This window comes from Antennarius striatus, chromosome 11, assembly GCF_040054535.1.
Source record: "Antennarius striatus isolate MH-2024 chromosome 11, ASM4005453v1, whole genome shotgun sequence".
Taxonomy (NCBI): Eukaryota; Metazoa; Chordata; class Actinopteri; order Lophiiformes; family Antennariidae; genus Antennarius; species Antennarius striatus.
The window spans coordinates 21,781,235-21,803,408 of record NC_090786.1 but is presented as its reverse complement, the minus strand read 5'-3'; the positions used below and the strand labels follow the sequence as shown (position 1 = coordinate 21,803,408).

At 43.2% G+C, this 22,174-nt stretch overlaps 1 protein-coding gene across 1 annotated transcript in view; it reads right to left on the bottom strand.

Moving 5' to 3' along the window:
* Positions 1-836: 836 nt before the first annotated feature.
* LOC137603364 (gamma-aminobutyric acid receptor subunit pi) overlaps positions 837-22,174 on the bottom strand; it is a 34,891-nt gene continuing 13,553 nt past the window's right edge. The window contains exons 4-12 of the mRNA XM_068326734.1: positions 20,409-20,450; positions 13,305-13,417; positions 11,877-11,944; positions 8,934-9,151; positions 7,086-7,168; positions 2,990-3,127; positions 2,752-2,904; positions 1,572-1,762; positions 837-1,202 (exon numbers count right to left, since the gene is read on the bottom strand). Of these exons, the coding sequence (XP_068182835.1) occupies positions 837-1,202; positions 1,572-1,762; positions 2,752-2,904; positions 2,990-3,127; positions 7,086-7,168; positions 8,934-9,151; positions 11,877-11,944; positions 13,305-13,417; positions 20,409-20,450 (1,372 nt within the window). The remainder of the gene's footprint in view (positions 1,203-1,571; positions 1,763-2,751; positions 2,905-2,989; positions 3,128-7,085; positions 7,169-8,933; positions 9,152-11,876; positions 11,945-13,304; positions 13,418-20,408; positions 20,451-22,174) is intronic.

Here is a 22,174-nt window from a genome sequence, read left to right as displayed (position 1 = left end):
AATAGCATTTTTCTTTATATTTGAATGAGTGGCAATGAAGGTAATCTAGATGGGCCGAGCCCATCACTGCTGCTAGCTGCTAGCTGCTAATCATGTGATCCACTATAATTAAAGTTCTTATTGGTGTAATAAATGGAGCAGATTTAGTACAAATATAAATGAAGAAAAGTGAATTATGACATGAATAAATAATAAATAACTTCAGAATTTATTTCAACTTCCCCCTGATTATATTTCACAATATATTATTTTGGTAAGAGATTATATTATTCAGCAATCGTGTGTTTCACAGCGTTTCATTGGCTGTTTTCCTTGTGAACCTTCAGAGCTAGCTTGAGCCACGTCACTGCTTTTAGTGGGAATATTTTCAATATATAACCAAAATGACTAAAGGCTGTTACATTAGCAGAATCAGGGTAAGAAGTGCAGACAGATAGTGCTGCTGTGTGTGGATGGTTTGGAGCATCTCGTTCCAGTTTTCCCTCTCTATCCAGGTACTCTCCTCCTCTGGTCTCTTTTCCTCCCCATTACTGCATCCATCTATGTCCTACCTCCCTTTAACGCAGCTCCAGAAATGCAAAATGAAAACTGTGACTATCAATGATCATTTTATGAAAACAGTCCAATAGGAATTGGCTTTTGAATGACAATGGCTCAATTCCAGGACAGGGGAGCAGAATCAGAATACTTTATCACTCCCCCCCAGAACACCAGGAGTACCCTTCCCCAAACTCACCAGGAACACAGGAAGAACACCGACTGTACATACATATGTTAAATTCATTTTGCTTGCATATACCTTTTGTGTCACGCTCTCTGGGACACGCCAATGAATGCTAAAAGTACAAATAATAAGTCCAGTACAACAGGTTCACTAAGACGAAGGACAGGGGGAAGGAGACCCTGGAGTAGTTGTCTATGTGGTGGGGGTTCTCCACATGACAACAATATATGGAGCGGAGCACCGTGCGAACGCTGGCCAGGAGCGTGAGGCACCAGTGGGCGGGCTTTGGAGGGGACACCTCGGGCTTGGGGTCACTGGCCGAGGGGCTCGAGGGGCTCACGGTGAGTTCCAGGGAGGCTGGAGCCGGTGTGGGGGTTGCAGACGGGTCCTTACATCTCTTGACCCGGCTGGAATGACTGGAGATCGTCGTGACGATGCCGTTGTTCTCATTGTCCAAGTCGTGTAAGTGATGTCCGTACTACAGGAAGAACACAACCAAACACAGTTTAGTCTACTGTCGCCATGGAAACACCAACACTGTTCAAAAGAACCCATACGTACGTCACATGATGTTCTTTATGTTCTTTAAACGAGAGTGTCTCCTCAACAACAATGACCACATCATTAATGGAAATATAATCAACTTTATTGATCCTGTAGGACATTGTTAGTTCACTCTAGCACACACTGGTGGTTGGTCACATGCGTATATACAGTGGGTACAGGCTGGTGTGTGTGTGTGTGTGTGTGTGTGTGTGTGTGTGTGTGTGTGTGTGTGTGTGTGTGTGTGTGTGTGTGTGTGTGTGTGTGTGTGTGTGTGTGTGTGTTTCAATGCTGAATGCCTCACCATCAGCATGTGTGCGTCAGCGTGAGTGAGGGTACAGAAGTGGGCCACGGCGTACTCTATCAGGGCTCCAAAGATGAAGCTGAAGCAGATCCCCAGGTACACGTCTATGGCCTTAATGAAGCAGTTGGCGTTGGGCAGCGACGTGCGCGCCCCCATCATCAGAGTGGTCATGGTCAGTACTGTTGTTACTCCTGGCACAAGAGAAACACACTCAGCTATGGGGGGCTCAGTCGACCCGTAACGTCCCAGGATTGTTCCCTGATTCTCCTGCTCGTCTGATGTTCACACGGTGTTCTCACCTCGTTTTTTATATGCAACAGAATTAATATCCTGTAGCTGCAAACGTAATATCAGGACATTATTTATGTGACAGTCCATATAAATAAGAATGACTGACAGCAGCCAGTATTAAAAATGACTGGACTGTTGAGATGTGAGTCACATTAACCTCCAGTCTGATCAGTCATATTAACGTCATGCCAAGGTAAGCTGTCTGTTGCTTAGATACATACATGTTGTCATACTATTCTTTAAATCCAGTTGCTTTTTCATTTTTCATAACTAATTTGTCAAAAACTGTAATGATTAGCCTATATTTAGTAATAATAGTAAATAATTCATGACTATTAAAAGTTGAGCATGCTGTTCATGCACTTTACTAACACATCATGGCACCTCGTTGTAATTCCCTTTGCCACCCCGGGTCGCCTCAGTTACAAATTCTTTTAACTGCTACTGCTGAGTCTGTGATTAATTTTAAATGAACCCAAAAATACATATTCAGATTTCTTTATTCATTCGAGCAGAGAGGTGTGAGTGAATTGTTCAACGGCAGTGCAGCAGCGAGCTCAAATGACCACCAGGGGTTTGTCTAGAAATCTACTGGCCACACCCAATCATTAGAGGAACTCAACTATCAGGAGGAAATCATCTCTACAGCCGTTCGTCCTCCGCCGTGAGTCTCTCCACTGCTGTTAATAATAGAAAACAGAGATACGCCTCCCCATCATTCTGTCGTCTCCAGCAGGCAGGAGAACGTTAATCTGCTCTCAAAATGATTCATTCCGTAACGACAGTTAACTTTCAACATGTGTGCTCGGTAGATCAATACACGTCTTGTGTTTATATCAGGAAACACACTCCCGATGAATGATGAAACATACTGATTGTGGTTTCCTACCTATACAAACACGTGCTGGAACAGAGGACAAAGAGATCCAGAAGGAAACCCATGACAGGACAACAAGCAAGCTGGAGGGGACGTAGGTCTCCAGGATGAAGTACAGAATGCTCCTCTTCAGCTCAAAGTGGAACACCAGTTTTGGATAATTGCCTTTAAGACAAGAAACAACAGCTTTTAAGAAAGCATGATAGCATAAAGGTTGTGTTCAGTCAGGAAGCCAGCCCTCAGGACTCACCGGTTTCATACACGGCCTCTGAGACAGACGTGTAGTGGTCCTCCACCGTGTACTGGGCCAGCTGGAGGGTGTCCAAACCACTGACAGACTCATTTCCTCTGGTCCAGTAGAACATGACATCATTGATGTTGTAACCCCCTGTGAAAGAAGAAATGGGTTTCTATCGAAGTGTCCAGAAAATAACTGCAAAAATCAATATTTTTAAGTCCATAAAAATTTTACAACTTGAAATGGTTTTGAGAAAACTAGTGCACGATGATTTAGTTCCTTACAGCCCCCCAGAAGGCCTTTCAGCGCAGGTTTCCAGTTAGTACCATTGCCATTTTCTAGCTCCCCCAGTCCAGCCACTCCTAGACAGGATGTTGAATCAGCAGAAAGTGACTGAACCATTGACCAACCCAGATCAGGAATAGCATCTATTGTGCAGCGCTGGATGTGTGCAACTGTTTACGTGTTCATTGTAACTTAGCAAAATCACTGCATGTTACTGAGTCGATAGAATGAGGAGCGTTTTACATTCTCCTCTCCTGGAACAGCTCCAGGTTTGGTGCAGGTGGAACACATTACACAACAGCCTTTAAAGCCACTACAGTTCATTAGTGTGATGATGATGATGGTGATGATGATGATGATGATGAGTGTGGTGGTGATGATGATGATGATGGTGATGATGGTGATGAGTGTGGTGGTGGTGATGATGATGATGATGATGATGATGATGGTGATGATGATGAGGGTGGTGGTGATGGTGATGATGATGATGATGATGGTGGTGATGGTGATGTGATGATGATGATGGTGGTGATGGTGATGATGATGATGATGATGATGACGATGATGATGATGATGATGATGGTGATGATGATGGTGATGGTGATGATGATGATGGTGATGGTGATGATGATGGTGATGATGGTGGTGATGATGATGATGATGATGATGACGATGATGGTGATGATGGTGATGATGATGGTGATAGCATAGAAACAGCCCCTCTGAGTACTTTTCACTGAAACAACAGAAGTAGCTCTGGCGCTAACAGCTGGGATTATAATTGCTGAAATGATGCTGAAGTCTGATCCTCTTCTGGTTGAGCTGTTAGGAGTTCAGGTCTCAGTGGGGGGTGGACCCCCACCCCCACCCCCCCAGATGCTGAGTAATAGAACAAGAGAAACATGTGGCTGGGGCTAATGTGGATGGAAACACCTTTGAAAACCTGTTCGTAGATGTTATGTAACCCTGACAGAGAGTCACCCCTCCAGTCCGTCTGCCATTAAAATGACACTGAATAGAAAGTACAACAACATGACTGTTAATGCTTCCTGTATGGAGCTGTAGTCAGAGGGGGAGCACCACACACACACACACACACACACACACACACACACACACACACACACACACACACACACACACACACACACACACACACACACACACACACACACACACACACACACACACACACACACACACACACACACACACACACACACACACACACACACACACAGCTACGACAGGCTCTGCTAATGGGAATGCATTAGTGCTGTTCATTTATTCCTCACAGGGGGTAGCACACACTCGTGATAAGGAACTCTTGCTCATAACTTAACAGACTAATGCATGCTGCATTGCACTGGGCCCTGGAGAGTTTTTATAACTCAAATTAAAAAGCATACAAAATTTATTTGATATTTAATTTAAGATGTGCTAGTGCTTTAGACAGCACCATATAAATATAATAATATATAACAGATTATAATCGCATCAGTTAATAAAAGCTGCAGTGTCTGATAACAAAATGTGTTCCGGACCAAAGGGTGTGATTAAGATGCAAATTCTAGGTTTTTATATTCTAATTAACCCCCAGAGGAGGTAAAAGAAAAGGAAACTAAATAGAGGAAATGTAGTCGGCTACAGCTGGAATATATGTGTTCCAGTTAAGAGTGCACGACTTATTCAGTCTAGGTAACAGGATTAAAATCAAGACATATAGAAGATATACTATATATAACAGAAAAACAATGGCACAGCTTATCCAGAAGCTGTTGAGTCGATCCACTGGACGTTAAGAAAGTTGTTGAAGACGTTTCGTCTCTCATCCAGGAGACTTCTTCAGTTCAGAGGGGGGCTGATCATGTCCCAGATTATTAACCCTGTGGGGTGTGGTCAGATTATTAACCCTGTGGGGTGTGGTCAGATTATTAACCCTGTGGGGTGTGGTCAGATTATTAACCCTGTGGGGTGTGGTCAGATTATTAACCCTGTGGGGTGTGGTCAGATTATTAACCCTGTGGGGTGGGGTCAGATTATTAACCCTGTGGGGTGTGGTCAGTGCTGTTCACATTCCAACGACCGTCGTTAAACCCGCCTGGCTCTTCAATTTTTGTTGGTGGGGGTGTCAAAGGGGGTCGTTGAGATGCGAGTTACACCTTTGTATGCTAATGAGGGTCATTAGCATGAGACCCATCACCTGGGTCAATCCGTTGAGACAATCTTTTTCGGAGTTTGAAAGGACCTGATTATAAATGGGAGAAAGGTGATGTCACAGACACCCCCCCCCCCGTTCAGAGATGGCTTCTCTAATTTGACGTGGATGGCCTCTTACACTCCTCTCTCAAACCATTTATCTTCCCTGTCTGAACATCTGTGTCCTGAAATGAGTGCCCCTCTTCCTTGAGGGGGGGGCAGACTACTGAGTCCTGTCCTGATGTGTTGGCTCTTCTGTGTTGAGCCATGCTTCTGTGTAGTGGTTGTTTGGTTTCCCCCATGTAGACGTAGGGGAATTTAATTGCTTACACCAGATTGGTCTTCTGACTGTGTGGTGGGGGGTCTTTTGGGTGGACCAGTCTTTGTCGGAGGGTGTTACCCGGCTTAAAATACACAGGAGCCCTGTGTTTGTTAAAGATCCTCCTCAGCTTTTCCGACACTCCAGACACAAACGGATCACTAAACCATTGTTTGCTCTCTTCCGTCCTCACTGGGTTGTTCTCCCTTCTGGATCTTGTGTGGACTTTCACGAAGGTCCAGTCAGGATATCCACACGTTTTCAGTGCCCCTTCCAAGTGTTGGTGTTCTTTCACCTGGTCTTGGGCACTGGTTGGTAGCTTATTAGCCCTGTCCTGCAGGGTCCTGATGACGCCCAGCTTGTGCTCCAGTGGGTGGTGAGAGTCAAAAAGCAGGTATTGGTCCGTGTGTGTTGGTTTCCTATATACCCCAACATACAGACTTCTGTCATCTTTTATGCCGACCTCACAATCCAAAAAGGGCAAACTGTTGTCCTTTACATCCTCTCTGGTGAACTTGATGTTGCTGTCCACCGAGTTGATGTGTTCGGTGAAAGGTTGCACCTCATGGATTTTTACCTTAACCCATGTGTCGTCCACATACTGGAACCAGTGTCTTGGTGGTGTTCCGTTGAACGAGGTAAGGGCCTTGTGTCCCATCTCTTCCATGTACAGATTGGCCACGATAGGAGATACCGGCGATCCCATGGCACATCCGTGTTTCTGCCTATAGAAGTTCCCTCTGTACTGGAAGTAGGTTGTGTTGAGGCAGAGGTCCAAAAGTTTGCAGATCTGGTCTAGGTTGACCAGGTGCACCCCACAGGGTTTATAAGCTGGGACATGATCAGCCAGTCTCTGAACTGAAGAAGTCTCTTGGATGAGAGACGAAACATCTTCAAGAACTTTCTTAACGTCCAGTGGATCGACTCAACAGCTTTTGGATAACCATGACCTGGATGACTGAGAACCTACACAGACAATGGCACAGCTTGGTTTTGTGGAGCACTAACATGGAGTTGATCTTCTGCACAGACTCAACGCAGACCAGACAGACGTGTCTGATTCTGAGAGCAGACACCTACTGACTACTGGGGACAACCAATGTTCACAGGTGGTGCCAATCAGGCACCCGATTGGCACCAGATGGGGGCACCAGGTCAAAAAACAGTAAATAATAGGAGCAGAAATGATTTGTCACGTTTGTCATGAGCAGAACCCAGAGTAGAATTATCTGTAATTTCTGTTTTTAAAAAAATCTAATTAGCTGCTGACAGCAGGTTGTCTTGTGTAATGATAAACATTCTTACAGCTCTCCAGTTGCAGTGTGCAGGTCTGCTTGTCCATGGGGTATTTGGTCAGATCCATGTTACAGGCCACAGTGGTGGTGATCCTGAAGAAACACACAAACATCATTCATTAGTGTTACTGAGTAAAACGATAATTCTGGACAATTTGAATTGAATAGAAATATGCAAAATAATGATCTACAAACAATCTAAATGGACAGTATGAACTCTTTCCTCTGGCACGCAGCCGTGACCCATGCATGTGTCACTGCTGGGCTACACCCTGGACACGACGCCAGTTCATCACAAGGTCACAATGAAGACAGAATCCAGCCTCATAGTGACTAATTCACTAATGTTGGTGTTGGGAGGAAGCTGGAGAACTGGGATAGAATCCATGGAAACATGTATGTGAGGTCCACAAAGAAAGGCCCCCCCGGTGGAGTCGAACCAGGAGCCTTCCTGCTGTGAGGCGACAGCTGCTACCCACGTGTAAATCATGCCTTCTTCTCCCGATAAGTCCAAGAACATGAAGTGAACTGTTGAATTATTTCTGTGCCCAAGCTGCTGCGTGCTCTGACTGAGCTGAAGATGTGTACCTGTTCCACAGGGCTGCACACCTGTCCTTTACATCTGCTGACATGTGTGGGACAGCAGTAGAATACGGCAGCGGTAGAGTTACCATAGGTCAAAGACAACAATGACCCCAGAGAAGAGGGGCTGTGCTCTTTCATTTTAAAGGGAGTGAGTGGAGATAGCGTTAGGTTAATTAATAATAATGTAAAGCAAATTTCACTTATTAACTTATAATCACTTATTACTTAGTCTGAACTTCCCTCTGGGAAGCATCCACGTATTGAATCATGATAGTACTTGATCCAACTAATGATGGTTAGTCATCACGACATGATCATGCTCTGATTATTGATGTGATGCAGCCGTGACACATGACCGCTGGAGGCTTTCTACTGGCTGTAGATATAAGTATGGTCTGTGAATATCATACTAATTCATACTAATCATACTATCATACTAATTGTATGATAAATACAATTGAGATTGCAATGAGCGCTTTTTATTTCTTGATACATTATTTTGGTGTTTACACAAGTAAACATTTAATACTATCAACATAAGTTTCATTCATATTGTTGATGTAATATTTTTTTTAAATATAACGTGCATTAAATATTTTCAAATTTGTTTGTATTTTCCTGCTTTGCGTCAGCTGCCTCCCTGTGGACGGAGCTGTCTGTTTAGTTTGAATCTTTTGTTGAATAAAACTTTGAACTTGATCCACATTAACTCTGAATGTTATACAACTTGTCATGGGCAAGTATATCGCATAAAATAAGTAGAGTCAAAAGATGATCATGGACACATTTTATGTAACCCATAATAAATTATACAAAGGTTGGAGGATGACGTATGAAACAGTAGGAACTATAAATCCAAAGATTGCATACTTAAGAAATCTTACCACCTTAGCTTTTTATCTCATTGACCCAATATGTAGGCTAATCACAAAGCTAACGCCTGTGTTACACACTCGGCAGTCACTTGTCAGATGTTCAGCCTTTGGCACGCTCAGCAATAAATGCTGGAGAGGCTGTTCTAGTGTTGCTTTCATTGCCCGTAGCTCTAATCACCCAGTAAACAGAACTGACACCCACCCCCCAATTACATTCAAGCCTCCTCCCATAGCTGTTTCCCCCAGTGGTGGAAAGAAATGGGGGAGACATTTGAACATTTTCATTCATTTGAAAATGAGTAAAATAACAAATAAACAAATACATTAAAATATAAACGAAGACAAATAAATACATTAAAATATAAAAACAGACAAATAGATGGAGGAAATCAGCTCACCTCAGGGCATAAAGGACGGTCCCATTGGGAAAAATTCGGATCAGTCTGTTCTCCACGGTGATATCGTGGAGGAAGGACTTCTTGGAGTCGACGATGAAGGTGTCGGGGACCCAGAGCAGCTCCACCAGCCGTCCGTCCAGGCTCAGGCTCTTGTTGCCCTCGAACACCAAACGCTCGTCGGTCCAACGCTGACGGAGGAATATGGTGGCAGTGTAGTCCTGCAGGTTTGGGGCTCAAAGGTCACAACAAAGCTTATGGAGAATTTTAACAGGCATGTCAATAAGGTGCTGACACACAGGTGATGTTCAGGCTTTGTCCCACTGCGCCTGTTTTTCGTTGTTGTATTTTGATGGAGTCAGGTCCCTGGAGTTCCTCTGAGCCCAAAGCGTTTGTTCCAAACTGGAATGGAATCAGCAAGTCTGTTGTGGCTTTCAAGACATGAGCATATTTTGCTCTCGACCATTATGGTATAGTTATGTAATCAGTGTATATTGCTGAGCAAAAAGCCTACGGGGGGGCATCCTGGCCAAACAGGTCAAATGACCTTATTCAGGGTGGCCCCAGCTCAATCCACTTGGTCTTGGGTTGGGGACCAGAGGGTGGCCGGTTCAAGACCCACATCGGGCAGAAATAGTTTGGAGTGTGAACTGGCAGGGGAGAGATGCCAGTTCACCTGCCGAGGTGCCCATGAGCAGGGCAACATCCCCTAAATAAGGTGCTCTTTGGGCACCCCACCAGGGAGTTACCCCCTCTCTACCTCTCACCATTGTGTGCACCCCCTCAAGTCCAGTGGATTGATTAAACAACCTATTACATACATCACTCAAATGGAGAAATGAGCAGCTACACAGCTATACTGAATGTCTTCTAGAAAAGTCCAGTTGTGTGTTCTGCACTGAGGAAAAGGCAGACTCTCAGGCCCCCCATTACTATACTGAACCGAATCAACAGCATTGTTACATTATTACCAGACTGCTCATGATCCTTGTCAAATAGTGTCTTAACTCTTTCTTTAACCAATTAATTATTTTGGTCTGTGGAAATAAGAAAATCTTTACATCACAATTATCTGAGCTTATCTCCAGGTTGGCTTCTTTTCTCTACGGATCCTAAAAACGAAACTGTCCAATGACAGAAACCGGCTGGTGCTGGTGGATTACCACTGTTACAGGAGCAGGGTGAGTAACACGATGTGACTTCTGATGAAGCAAATTTGAGTTTTCTGCCACACTTGATCAGATTTTTTTCCATGTCAAACGCAAGGCCCAAGGGCCAAATGTGGCCCGCTACGTCATTTCATGTGTCCCACGATTGTCTAATAATAAATACATCCAATAAACATTTACCATAAACTATATTTTCCATAATGCAGACCAATTATGCTGCCCATGAAGTGACGGCTTCCCACTAATTGATTGCCGTGTTTCCACATCAATACAATTTTCTGAACAATTGGAATGAAGAAAGAAAGACATCCATCCATTGATTCATCCTCCGTATCACTCCCCCCGCCGTCACGGGTTGTGGGGTTACTGCAGCATAGTGGACTTGGGGCGTGAGGCAGCGTTCACTCCGCCGTGACACCAGTGATCGCAGAGCAACACGTAGGAGAGACAGTCACACAACTACCAGACCTACGTACACTAACGTGAGCCTTAAAGAAAAATAGTGGATTTTGCGACTACTGTATTTAAAGGCAAACTGTGATCAATAAACCCTCATCCAAAAACAGAGCAGCAATGAAAGTTTTGTTCTAGCAGGTGTGTCCTGACCAGATGCAGACCTTTTCACAAACATCCAGATTGTCTGGGGGGCATCCATGATGATCCAACTGAACGAGGGGACGGGGTTAAGGTGTTGTGATGAATGCATAGTTACATTTCTAATTATTATAATTAGGAATTATTGTGTACTGTCTAAATAATCATCAACCAACATTAGTGCAGCAGTCAACTCCAACTAACAAAATAATCCAGTTATTCATTCATAGTGCAGCATTAAACAACTGCATTCCTGTAGCACAGTGTAGCAGCAGAGACTGTTCCTCACTGATGGAGACTTGTTTTATTACCGAGGAGCACTTTGTTCTATGATTAACACTCAGTAAAATGTTACATTGGCCTCCAAATACATTAATGAATACATGAATACATTCATTTATACAATTTACGCTTTAAAATCAAAAACTGCATATATTTTCACATGAAGTGATCCCTCGTTCCTCGTGGTTAACACGTTCCAGGAAACACACACAATTAACGGATTCCCCGATAGAGCTGAAACTGTACTTTACATCTTATATTTTTAGTTATTAAAGGTACTGGTGAAGGATTGGTGGAAGCATCCACTTGGTCGAAACTCAATTCTAAATATAATCTGCATCCAGAGCAGTTAGACTATCAAACTAGGGTATGAGGATAATCCCAGGTCTAATTCATATATTTTTATATTTGTTTTGATTTCAAACAGTCAATCAAATTATTTTTTTTTCTCTGAGGGCTTAACGATCCATATAGACTAACACCCTCTAACTAAGACTCTCACACCTCCAGGAGATCCATGGATGAGGGAGCCCACCCCCCCCCCCACGATCAATGAACGTGCACAACATGTATTCTGCTGTAACCTGATCAAGTACTTTAAAGTCCTGGTACTTCAGTCCAGGTTTCATTCACTGGCTGAGGCTCCTCCATAAGGTAAATACGTGGTTGTTTTTCTGATACAATCTTATTATTGTTGCTACTGCTTTATTTAGACAAATGTGTCTTTTAAATTTTGAATCAGAAATTGTTGGTAATTGAGACTATAATACATTTGATGTACACATGAAGCTAATATATTTGAAAAGTAGATATTTTGGAATTGAGCCTCTATTGAGGTTGAGCAGACTGACTTAAACACATAAGACATTATTGTTCAGATGAAGTAAGGCTCATGTCTTACCATGTTGATCTCTGAGATGGTGTCAATGCTGGCGATGTCCAGACTCATCCCCACGGTAACAGGACCGTCTAGCAACACAGAATAACACCAATAACCAAGCTCTGGTTCTGCCAACATTATTGTGTAATCCCCATCATCTGATCATACCTGCTGGATGTGAATACGTATAGAGTGTATATGAGTGGGATTCATTACCAATACGTTACCGTTAAAATGAAACTCCAAAGCTAGCACCCCCCCCCCCAAAAAAAAAAACAACCCTAAACCAACATTGTCACAATGTTATGAGGACCTGCTAATAAAGTTGATTCACATTAGATTCATATCAATTATTATATTTAGTGATCATTTCAATTTGTTGTATTTATACATCACACTTTAAATGTCGGTTTGTGGAAACTGGGGTGAAGGAAAGGGTCACAGAGGGTCACACACACACACACACACACATACACACACACACACACACACACACACACACACATACACACACACACACACACCTACGATCAATTTGGAACCGGCCAATCAACCTGAAGCGTATGTTTCCGGAGGGGGGAGGAAGCTGGAGAACCCCCCCCAGACACGGGGAGAACATGTGAACTCCACACAGAGCGGGACTCGAACCCAGAACCACCTTGCTGTGTGGCGACAGCGCTACACACTGTGACACCGTGACGCCATTAAAATAGATTATGACCAACTCAAAAGTGCAGAAAACACAAAAGTCCTCCTCCTCACATCTCTGACATCATTTGTTGCTTCATACTGTCTGAAAAAACTTTATGAAACCAGTTCATTCCTTTAAATCCTCTTTTATTGCGTTTTCCCATTTGAATACTCAAAACAATGTTTTGTTTTGGGGGTTTTTTGGGAGGGGTGGAATGGATTAATGACATTTTAACTAATTTCATTGCTGAAAGATGATTATATAAGACCTTGTTGGATGATTTACTACAGTTATCATGACCCCTAAACGACCTCCTGCCACCCAAACAAGGAAGTAACGGTTTGAAAAGGTGGGTTTTAATTGAATGTTTCATTATTGACTGCATGTTCATCGCTGACCCCGCCCTGACAGCTTAACACTGCACACACACTTACATGTTCATTGGTCTTTTAATGCCTGGTCAAAGTTAGACAGATCTCCAAAACCCAGTTCAGACCAGACAAAACATCCCTGAGACGGGTTGAGTGGAATTTACTCATTGTTGGTGCATTAAATTGATATGCGATGCAATATTTGATTTGATTTCTTTCTTTTCACATTGCGTTATACACATGTAATACATTTAAAGTCTACACATCAACATGCATTAGTCAGAAAGAACATGCACGCACAAATCACGATATGAATTTGTTTCATTCCCTGTCAAATGTGTGTCTCCTGAGCGCCCTGACATTTCCATGGGTCTGCAGTTTCCTTACTGTCAAAGAACGGCCTGAGGTACTTGTTGTATCCTTTCATCAGTTTCTGAATGGTGGGGGGCAGAATCTCTCCTTCCTTCACTTCTGTGCTGAGCACCGAGTTCTGAAACAACCTGTAAGCAAAAACAAGAAATACATCATCAGCCTGTCATTCAGTCTGCAGGAGGATATCCGTTCATGATCAGTGTGTGTGTGTGTGTGTGTGTGTGTGTGTGTGTGTGTGTGTGTGTGTGTGTGTGTGTGTGTGTGTGTGTGCTACAAGCCTGTACACACTACATATGCATGAAACATTGACTGACAATGTGTGGTAGAGTAGTTTAATAATTTCCTTACGGGGATTACTACGATTAAATAAAAATAATTAAAAGTCACTTTTTAAATATGCTTATAATTGCCCCGGTTGCTGGTTGCCCCCTTGTCCTATCCTACCCACTTGCCTGATTCTTTATGCAGTCATGTTATTTCCTCCTTGAGCAGCTAAGGAGCAAAAGCATGACAATAAAACATGAACCCCTCCGTTATGACTGTAATGTGAACACGGAACCATTATATAACTGCAGTGGTCCTGCGACGAACAGACTGTAACGCAGCCTCTTGAGAACAAGGGGGACAAGCAAACAAATATTCAAATATCAGCCAATCAGAGCAAGTGTCACCTCCACAGCTGGACACGCCCACAGCATGCTAGTGTAAGACAGGTTAGAAGACGCTGAGCTGAACATGTTGGCTTCATGTCCTCAGTGCCACGCGTTTAACGTGCTGTTATGAATGTTATGATGATACGTATGTATTCCATCATTTAGCAACTCTTTAGTCTGGAGCCAGTGTGATGTTATTGTCAAGCCAACACCCGTGTGGTCTACAGTACAGCCAAACACATGAGGCTGGTTACGATCATTAAGGACAGAATAACATTCAGTCTGTATTTGTCACACATTTCTTCATCACCAACGTGCCAAAAAAACATTCATGAGTCATAACCTACTTACACATCAAACTCAAGTCAGATTAAATCTGTAGAGGAAGCTTTAAGTCAGGTCTGAATTCAGTGATCTTTTACACAACCTGTTCAGGACAGGACTGTAGTTACCCTCCTGCACCTCCTGTTCCCACGAGATCTGAAGGGGAAAGGGGTATCTGCTGTCACTCTGAGATGGATAGCGTGGACTATAAGTTTGACTGGGAGCTGCAAACATCACCAACAAACATAAAATAATGTTGACTAATGGCGTGGACGATGTGCCGGGTAGAAGACCCTCAACCTGTGAGCAGAGAACATCAAGCATCAAATTAAAATGGAAAGAAAATGACTTTTGCCCCGTCGTTATTCAAAGTAGAAACGATTCCTTTTTTCAGATTTCCTTGTAACTGCAGGTTTAAGAATATTCCAAACACTGTTTTTCCATTCCCCGAGACTTAAGAAAAAAATAGTGCTTACAGGAGGTTTTCTGAATGCTATCCTTAAAGGCACATTGAAGTATGGGAAGATGATTATTTTGCTGGCATCCGCGGGAGGGGAACACTCATGTGCCTCCCCCAGTGGTATGTGTGTTTATGTATAAATCAGGCTCTCAATACAGAAGGTCTACTTTGCAGAGAGAAAGCCCCGGGGCATGTGCCGTGATGTCAGAGAGGCAGAAGCATGACAGATCCGGCCATATGCAGAGGCCAAAACCTCCATCTCTACATGAACGCTGTGGAAGAAGAGAGCAGGGGAGCTGCTCTGTTTTCACGTTGCATCACCACACATCACATTCATTTGTCATAATTAGTGCGAAGACAATTTGTGTGTGAAAAAATCCAATAATTCATATTTTCATAAATTTGAAAACCTTTATTTACAACAAATCTTTCTATTTATGGCATTGATGAGAGAAAACATAAAACCCGCATAAAATTATTTTCATGGTTTGATGTACAAAAGTATTCTTTTTTCCGTCTTTGTACTATGATGGGAAAAAAAAAAAAACAGTAGCCTTCTCACTACATTTCAGCCCATAGGGGGTATTTATTTCCTTTGTAATTACCATGATTTAATTATATGAATCTATTTGAGTAGTGCAATTTAATTGAAGAAAGACACACTACATGTAATTAAACAGGTGTTGTTCCTGCAGAGAGCTCCGGTCAATGGAATGGATCTCAAGTGAAAAGGGACTGACTCAAAATAAAAGCAGGATTCTGTGATCCTTGTGTTAAAGGGTAATATCAGCATGGCAGGCGCTGCAAAAACTATCATGTTCATCATCCTACGTTAATGCGTTGGCATGGTAACATGTTCAAGAACAGGACAGAGATTTCTTTGGTGCATATAATTACCAGAGCCCAACTGTGACCTGTACTGAACTTTACTGAACAAAAGTTGTCTTCTTTTTGTTGTGTTATCTTAAACATTTTCTATTTTATAACATACTTGGACAAGTGGAGGCAAACCCAGAGTTTTGTAATGATTAGTTGATGTCCAGTCTCAGTATCTGGACATGCACCTATCAATATATTGAACACTGTGCACCTAAACAAACCTGTTTGTAGGATGGTTCTGGAGGAAAAGTACCCAAAGTCCATGGCAAGATTTCTAAAATTCATAAAATATATATATTTTTCCCCCTGCAGTTCACTGCTACCCCCCCATGCGTCTAAAATCTACAGCTCCTGATTGGCTGTAAAGACCCCGCTGCCCCTCTGACGGTACACACCACATGGAAAAACAAAGTCTTGCCCATGAAATTCAGAACTTGTTTCACCTGACTGTCAAATCAACTTGGACAGCCGGGCGTCTGGCTCCCAGCAGTGTTTCTGAGCTGCATGAGGTCTCACCCACATGGCTCCCAGCCTGTTGTTTCACAGGCAACAGCCTGAATTAATGACAGCAGCGACAGCACCCTGCCTGTGGCGCGCTGCATTATCAATCTGGGTCATCCTCTGGGACCAGAAATCATGAATCAGAAATGAATTTTTCAAATGTGCAATTACATTGGTGGATTTGTGTGCATGGGTGTCTTTTCTTTTAAAATGTGTGAGTAAAATGGCACCAGTGAGTGAAAACAGCAAAATGTGAAAAACCACACTGAAGGAGTCATGTGATATAACATGAATGTAGAAATAAAGAGGCTGGCATCTTTAAATTATTCACAAAAATAGAGGAGGAAGAAGAAAAACAGCAAAATGTTTCATGTATCACAGACTTGATATTTCTGGTGAGTCAGACACTCGTGTTTGATGTTTGTCGGTGTTTTGTAGTCTGACAGGGAAACACTGCCGTCTTTGGCCAGAATGTGTGTGAAGAGCTTCCAGCTCCTTTTTTCAGCATCCACCTTTATAAATCCCCCGACTCCGGCTGTCTGAACCCCACCTCTAAGGAGGAGGTAGACTTTAGTTCTTCAACCTGCCAAACAGTCTCTGAGCCTTGACAGCAAATGCAGAAAAAGACACATCATCCCAGAATCAGGACATTAATATTGATGAATAATCCTTGAGATTAATAAATAGTGATCATGAAGATGGAAAAATACTTAGGTTGTGCATCGGTGTTTAACTGCACACACAACCACAAACATATGACACATGTTCGTGGTGTGGGGTCCCTCTCTTCCCAGATGAAAGCGGTCTGCAGAGTGCCTGATTTCCCAGAATGCTCTCTGCCTGACCTGCTACACTGCCCACCTGTCTGCATATCAAGAATAATAACATGAAATGCTGAATGCCCACACCTGCTCTGAACAGGGACTCCATCGGTCTCCCAAAGTAATGACTTCAGAAAGAAAAAAAAATCTAAAAAAAATATCTATACCTGTGTGTTGTGGTGTCACATTAAGGGAGCATATCATGAAAAACATGTTTTTTTCTGTTTTTTGTTTCTATACATAACCCTACCACCTCCTAGAATCTGGAAAACAAACACAACAAATGTTTTTCATGTCCTGACTTTACTCTGAGGGTATTTACTGAATGGAATCATCCAGGGACACAGTCCAGACAGGAGCTGCTGACAGCAGCATCAAACACACTTCAGATGATCAGCAGTCATGGAGGAACGGTACTTGGACTTAATGATCTTCATGTGGGAAAAGGCTGACAAACTTCAATAAGTGGAGCTGAATAATGCAGTCAGAGGTAACACAGGTCCTCATGTTGGGGGACTTTCTTCCAGAACTGTCCATGATCTCTGGACTTCAGCTGAATGTCAGCTTGTAGTGTCAACATCTCATGTTCCACTCCAGAAGAGTTCAGATAAAATAATACTGCAGTTTTTGATGCAGGTGTACCAACATCTCCCAGAACAGGACAGCACGACTGGCTCAAGCCAAGAAAAGTCTTGAAAGTGTTTGTGAAACTCTGACAGACAAATGTCAGTCTGCTCTGTGTAACATCTCTATCAACTATCACACAGGCCTCTCCTGCATCTCCAGCTCTGACTCCAGGTTCTGGAGGTTTGACCAATCATGAGGAGCAGCTTTGAGGAGATGTTTCACTTCACTGTCACTTCATCATATCGATCACTGTTTTGACTTCCTTGCAGCTCTAGAGGAAGGTCCATTCAACCCTTCCTGTCACGGTTGGGTGTTGCTGCTCTGCTGTGCTGGTGCGTGGCAGGAGGAGGGGCCAAACAGGTGGGCGGAGCCTCATCTCCACACCTGTGGTTCCTCTCAACACCTGGACTTGATCAGGCTGATTAGTTTGAGGCTTTCTAAGCCGGGTTCTCTTTTGGTTCTGTGGCAGATTGTTTTGTTCTCATGCCCTTGTCGCTAGGTTTCTGGAATTCTTGAGTCTTATTGTGTTTCCCTGATTTTTGCCTTGCCTGAATAAAATATGGACAAAACCAACTACACCAGTGTCGTGCGTTTGGGTCCTAATCCTGTTTGTGACACCTCCACCAACAAGAGTCAGGAGCTACTCTGACCCTGACAATCAATGTCAACCTCCATCCTAATGCTACATGGAAATCCACTGAACTAATTCCATTGACATTGCTACGCCATTCAATACAAGCAGAAAATCATAATTTCCTCTGTGGTGTTCTCACTAGTACACAATAAACAAGACTGGGTCATTCTGGTCTTGACATCAATCCAAATGCTTTGTTGCCAACTGTTGTACAGCAATGAGCTACCCCACCAACACAGAGTTGTATACGTCCCATCGATGTCCCATCGGCTATGTTGTTGCATCTTGAGTTTCATGTTGTGGGGGGTGCAGGAATAGCTTCAAATAGAGTCATATAGGGGTGCCATAGTGACTTGGAATGAAGGACTCAAACCCTGGGGGGAAATGAGCCTTTTCAGATCCTGTTTCATGACATGGCCTCCCTGCAGACCTCTTCCCATCCCCCCCTACTCTTCTTCCCAGTCACCAATGCAAACAAGGCATCAGTCAAAGCAGCACTTGCACATTTCACAACAGATTTAGTCAGCTAAACCCTGCAGAGAGCTGAGTAACACTCCATTGGACCTGCTTTTCCTTTTCCCTTCATTCCTTCATATTCTTGACAACATATTCAACTTCAACCAGCATATGAGTCTTCAATCTTTCAGTGATATCATTCCTCAAACTGCCTCAGCTAGCTCCTCTGTGCTGCAGACAATTCACTGGAGTCATTAGCAACCTATAATGCATGAGCTTCACAGACAAGTAAAAGAAATTATATGATTGGGTACAACTCAATTCAGGAAGATGAGCAAAGCAGTGGAGTAGCGTCTGATTAGTTTCCATGATTGCTGCTATGGTAAATGTCATTATGTGCTTGTTTCCTTTCACATCATCATACTACAGTATGAGGAAGGAATCTCTGTGTATCCTCTACTACTTCAGGGCTCAGAGACATTGTTTCTGGAAAATGCAATTTGGTTTTGTCACATAATTAATAAACATCCATTTACAATCAACCGATACACAGCAAAGTGTTTAAAATATAGAACACCATGACTCCATTATGACTTCATTCTTTCTTCTTCATTAGATGACACACCCCTTGTCTACTGACAGGAGGCTTGAGAAAGGGTGAACCAGCTAGCATCAGCTTACTCCTCAAGGTGTGCTTGAAGTATTTGCCCCACACTGGCTGTTTCAGCTGCCAAGTTGCATTCAACATCTTCCCTTTCTTCCACTGCAGAGAATAAGGATTTTTTTTTTCACTGTGAAATGGGATTTACTGGGAGTCACTGTTGCTTTCATATGCAGAGATTATTTTCTCGCTCTTCTGGGACTTCCCAAGCGCCCTCAGTCCCTCACCACTCACACACAGAGATGCAGATGCAGGAAACTGGGCACCACAAAAAAAAAAAACAACAACCTCAAATTCATGCTTTTTACCTTTATGGATAAAAGCATATTTTTCTCCCTTTCAAACTATCTGAGCTGCTCCCTTAGCCCATCACCATTGGGAAGTAGAATAGCTACTGTCTTCATTTGTCTGATGATGCCTGAATAGATGAAAAATAAGTTATGACATTAAAAAAAGAGACAGTAACAAGAAGCCCACCCTAAAATCATCTTGCCGTGTTGGCTGGAGACATTGATGGTCCATATCTACATTAGCAGATACTTCCTTCTGTATGATGATGCAGCAGGAAGAAAATAGTTCCTACAAAAGACCGCTCACAGCAGATTTTGTGGAGTATTACATTTATGTTGCAGCTCTTCACATGCTGACACTCTTGACCTCTTGTGATTCATCCATTGTGCATTTATGGCCAATGCAGAAAGCTTTAAAGCCACAAAGCCAGTCTAAATGCCATGCTTTGGGGTAGTGGGGGTCTGGAACAGGGTTAAATGGAGCTTTCCTTGACTGGTTTAATCTTGGATCCATGAATCCCCATGGATAGAGGAAGCTGAAGACAGACAGTAGGGTTCGTGTCCCTTAAGTTGGGAAAGCTGAAGTGCTAACGTCTTCAATTCCACCCTTAGAAAAATGTCATCATGTGGATAACCAGACACATTGCCTTGGGTTAAATGGGGAGTTGGTTTGGTGGCAGTTGGTAGAGCAGGTACAGGTGCACCTATCAGACCAGGCCTGCATCCAGGTGCGCTGGCATCTGTGGATGCAGGCCTGGTCTGGAGAGAGACTGACTTCATGTTCTTGTTGAGGAAAGAGTTGTGGTTGGTAACCTGGGGACCAATAGAAGGGTGAGAGTCCAGTAGGCAGTGTAATGTAATGAGAGTATTCACAGCAGTTGTTTGGACCAGGAGGACGGGCTTTGAGGAGTCAGTCAAAGCAGTACTAAGTCCTGGTTCATCCGTTCAGCTTGTCCATTTGATAGTGATGACAGACTGACCTTGGATCCAAGGAGACTACAAAAGAGTGAGAGTTAAAGCAGGTTTTGAACCTCCAGGACACTTTCTCTGTTGCCAGAGATCCCTTGAAGGGGATTTTCAAGGAGGTGAATGCCTTGATTGGGCAGCTACAGAGCTGAAGTTCTTGAGGAACCATTGATACATTCTGTTACAGTTTGGACCTGCAGAACATGAGGATGTTGTCCAAATACACAAACAGGCTTACAAAGTAGAGCACATTATTGACCTGGATTTGGGAAACTACAGGAGCACTTCAAGTCCAAACGGCATGAAGTACTTGTTGTGCTCTGAGTTACATGATCAAAGTTTTTCCAGACCTCAGTGAGGAAAAGCTGGATTGAAGCACAGATGGGTGACTGCTTCTCATACTCAGTGTTTTCCGAGTCTTGGGCTCGCCCTGTGAGTAGGGACACGATGTCTACCAGTCAGGACTACTTGGTGGGGAAAGCTGATCGCTTCTGTTCTAAGGTGAGGGAGCACTGAACCAGGAAAGGATGAGGGTGCCTGGAGACCCGGAACAGCGTTCTGAAGGCAGCATGCAGGCCTGAGGAACTGTAGGTGAATGGGCGGGTCCGAGACAGTGGTGGTAGCCAGGTGGCTTCCTGGAGAGCCCCACGCTGTGGGCATGATGAACAGACATTGCCAAAAAGGTAAGTTGCTCACCATGGTGTTTGATCAGGTACACTGATGTCGATGGATCTGGCTGAGTTGGGTCATTGTCGGCTGGATTCATGTTGGCTAGATTGTTCTGGCATGCTTCTGATAAAACTGGAAGATGGAACTCAAAAGCAAAACAGGAGAGCAGGCAGATGTTTGAGATTTGTATTAAATTCACAGGCAGAGATCAGAAAGACACAAAGAGGAAATGATGCCTCAGCTGTGACAACATCACCAGGATAGCGCCATCGCTAAAGGGCTGGAAGTCCAGTAGACAAGTTAACAGTACGGAGAAGAATCACCATTTCACAAGAAGGGAAGTCAGCGTTACGGGCTGAGGTAGGGGAACACAGATTAGTACTCGGCATTAACTGCAGGCAGCGCTGACTGAAAAGTGGGTCGACATCCCATGAGATTATATCCAGAGGAAGTGTGGAGGCAGCTACTGCTGTAATCAATGCTCATGGCTCCACACAGTAATTACTCCTTATGTAAAGTGCTTAATGTGAGATGTTTCTATAATGTAAAAATTCAGTTAAATAAGTCATTAAAAATACATAGTTATTAGTTCATTTCATTTTAATAACCGGAGGATAAAGGACTGTCTTTTTGTCTCATCCCCAGCCAACTGGCCATACTGTTCCTTACATCATCTAACTAACGCCCTTTTTCATCTATAAAGAAATAAATCAGTTAAAACTACAGGACAATCACATGTTACCAGCATACTGATGAAGCAGTACTTTAATAGAATTATTCATGTGATCTTAACACAAGTGCAGCTCTTAGACAGCAATCCCGTCCATAGACTACTACTACAAGAATACCTTAGACACCCGGTGAGTGACTCAGTGTCTGAAGTATTGTTGTACAATTCAGGTTGGTGAATAGTTTGTGTGAACAGAAGACAAAAAAGTGACGTG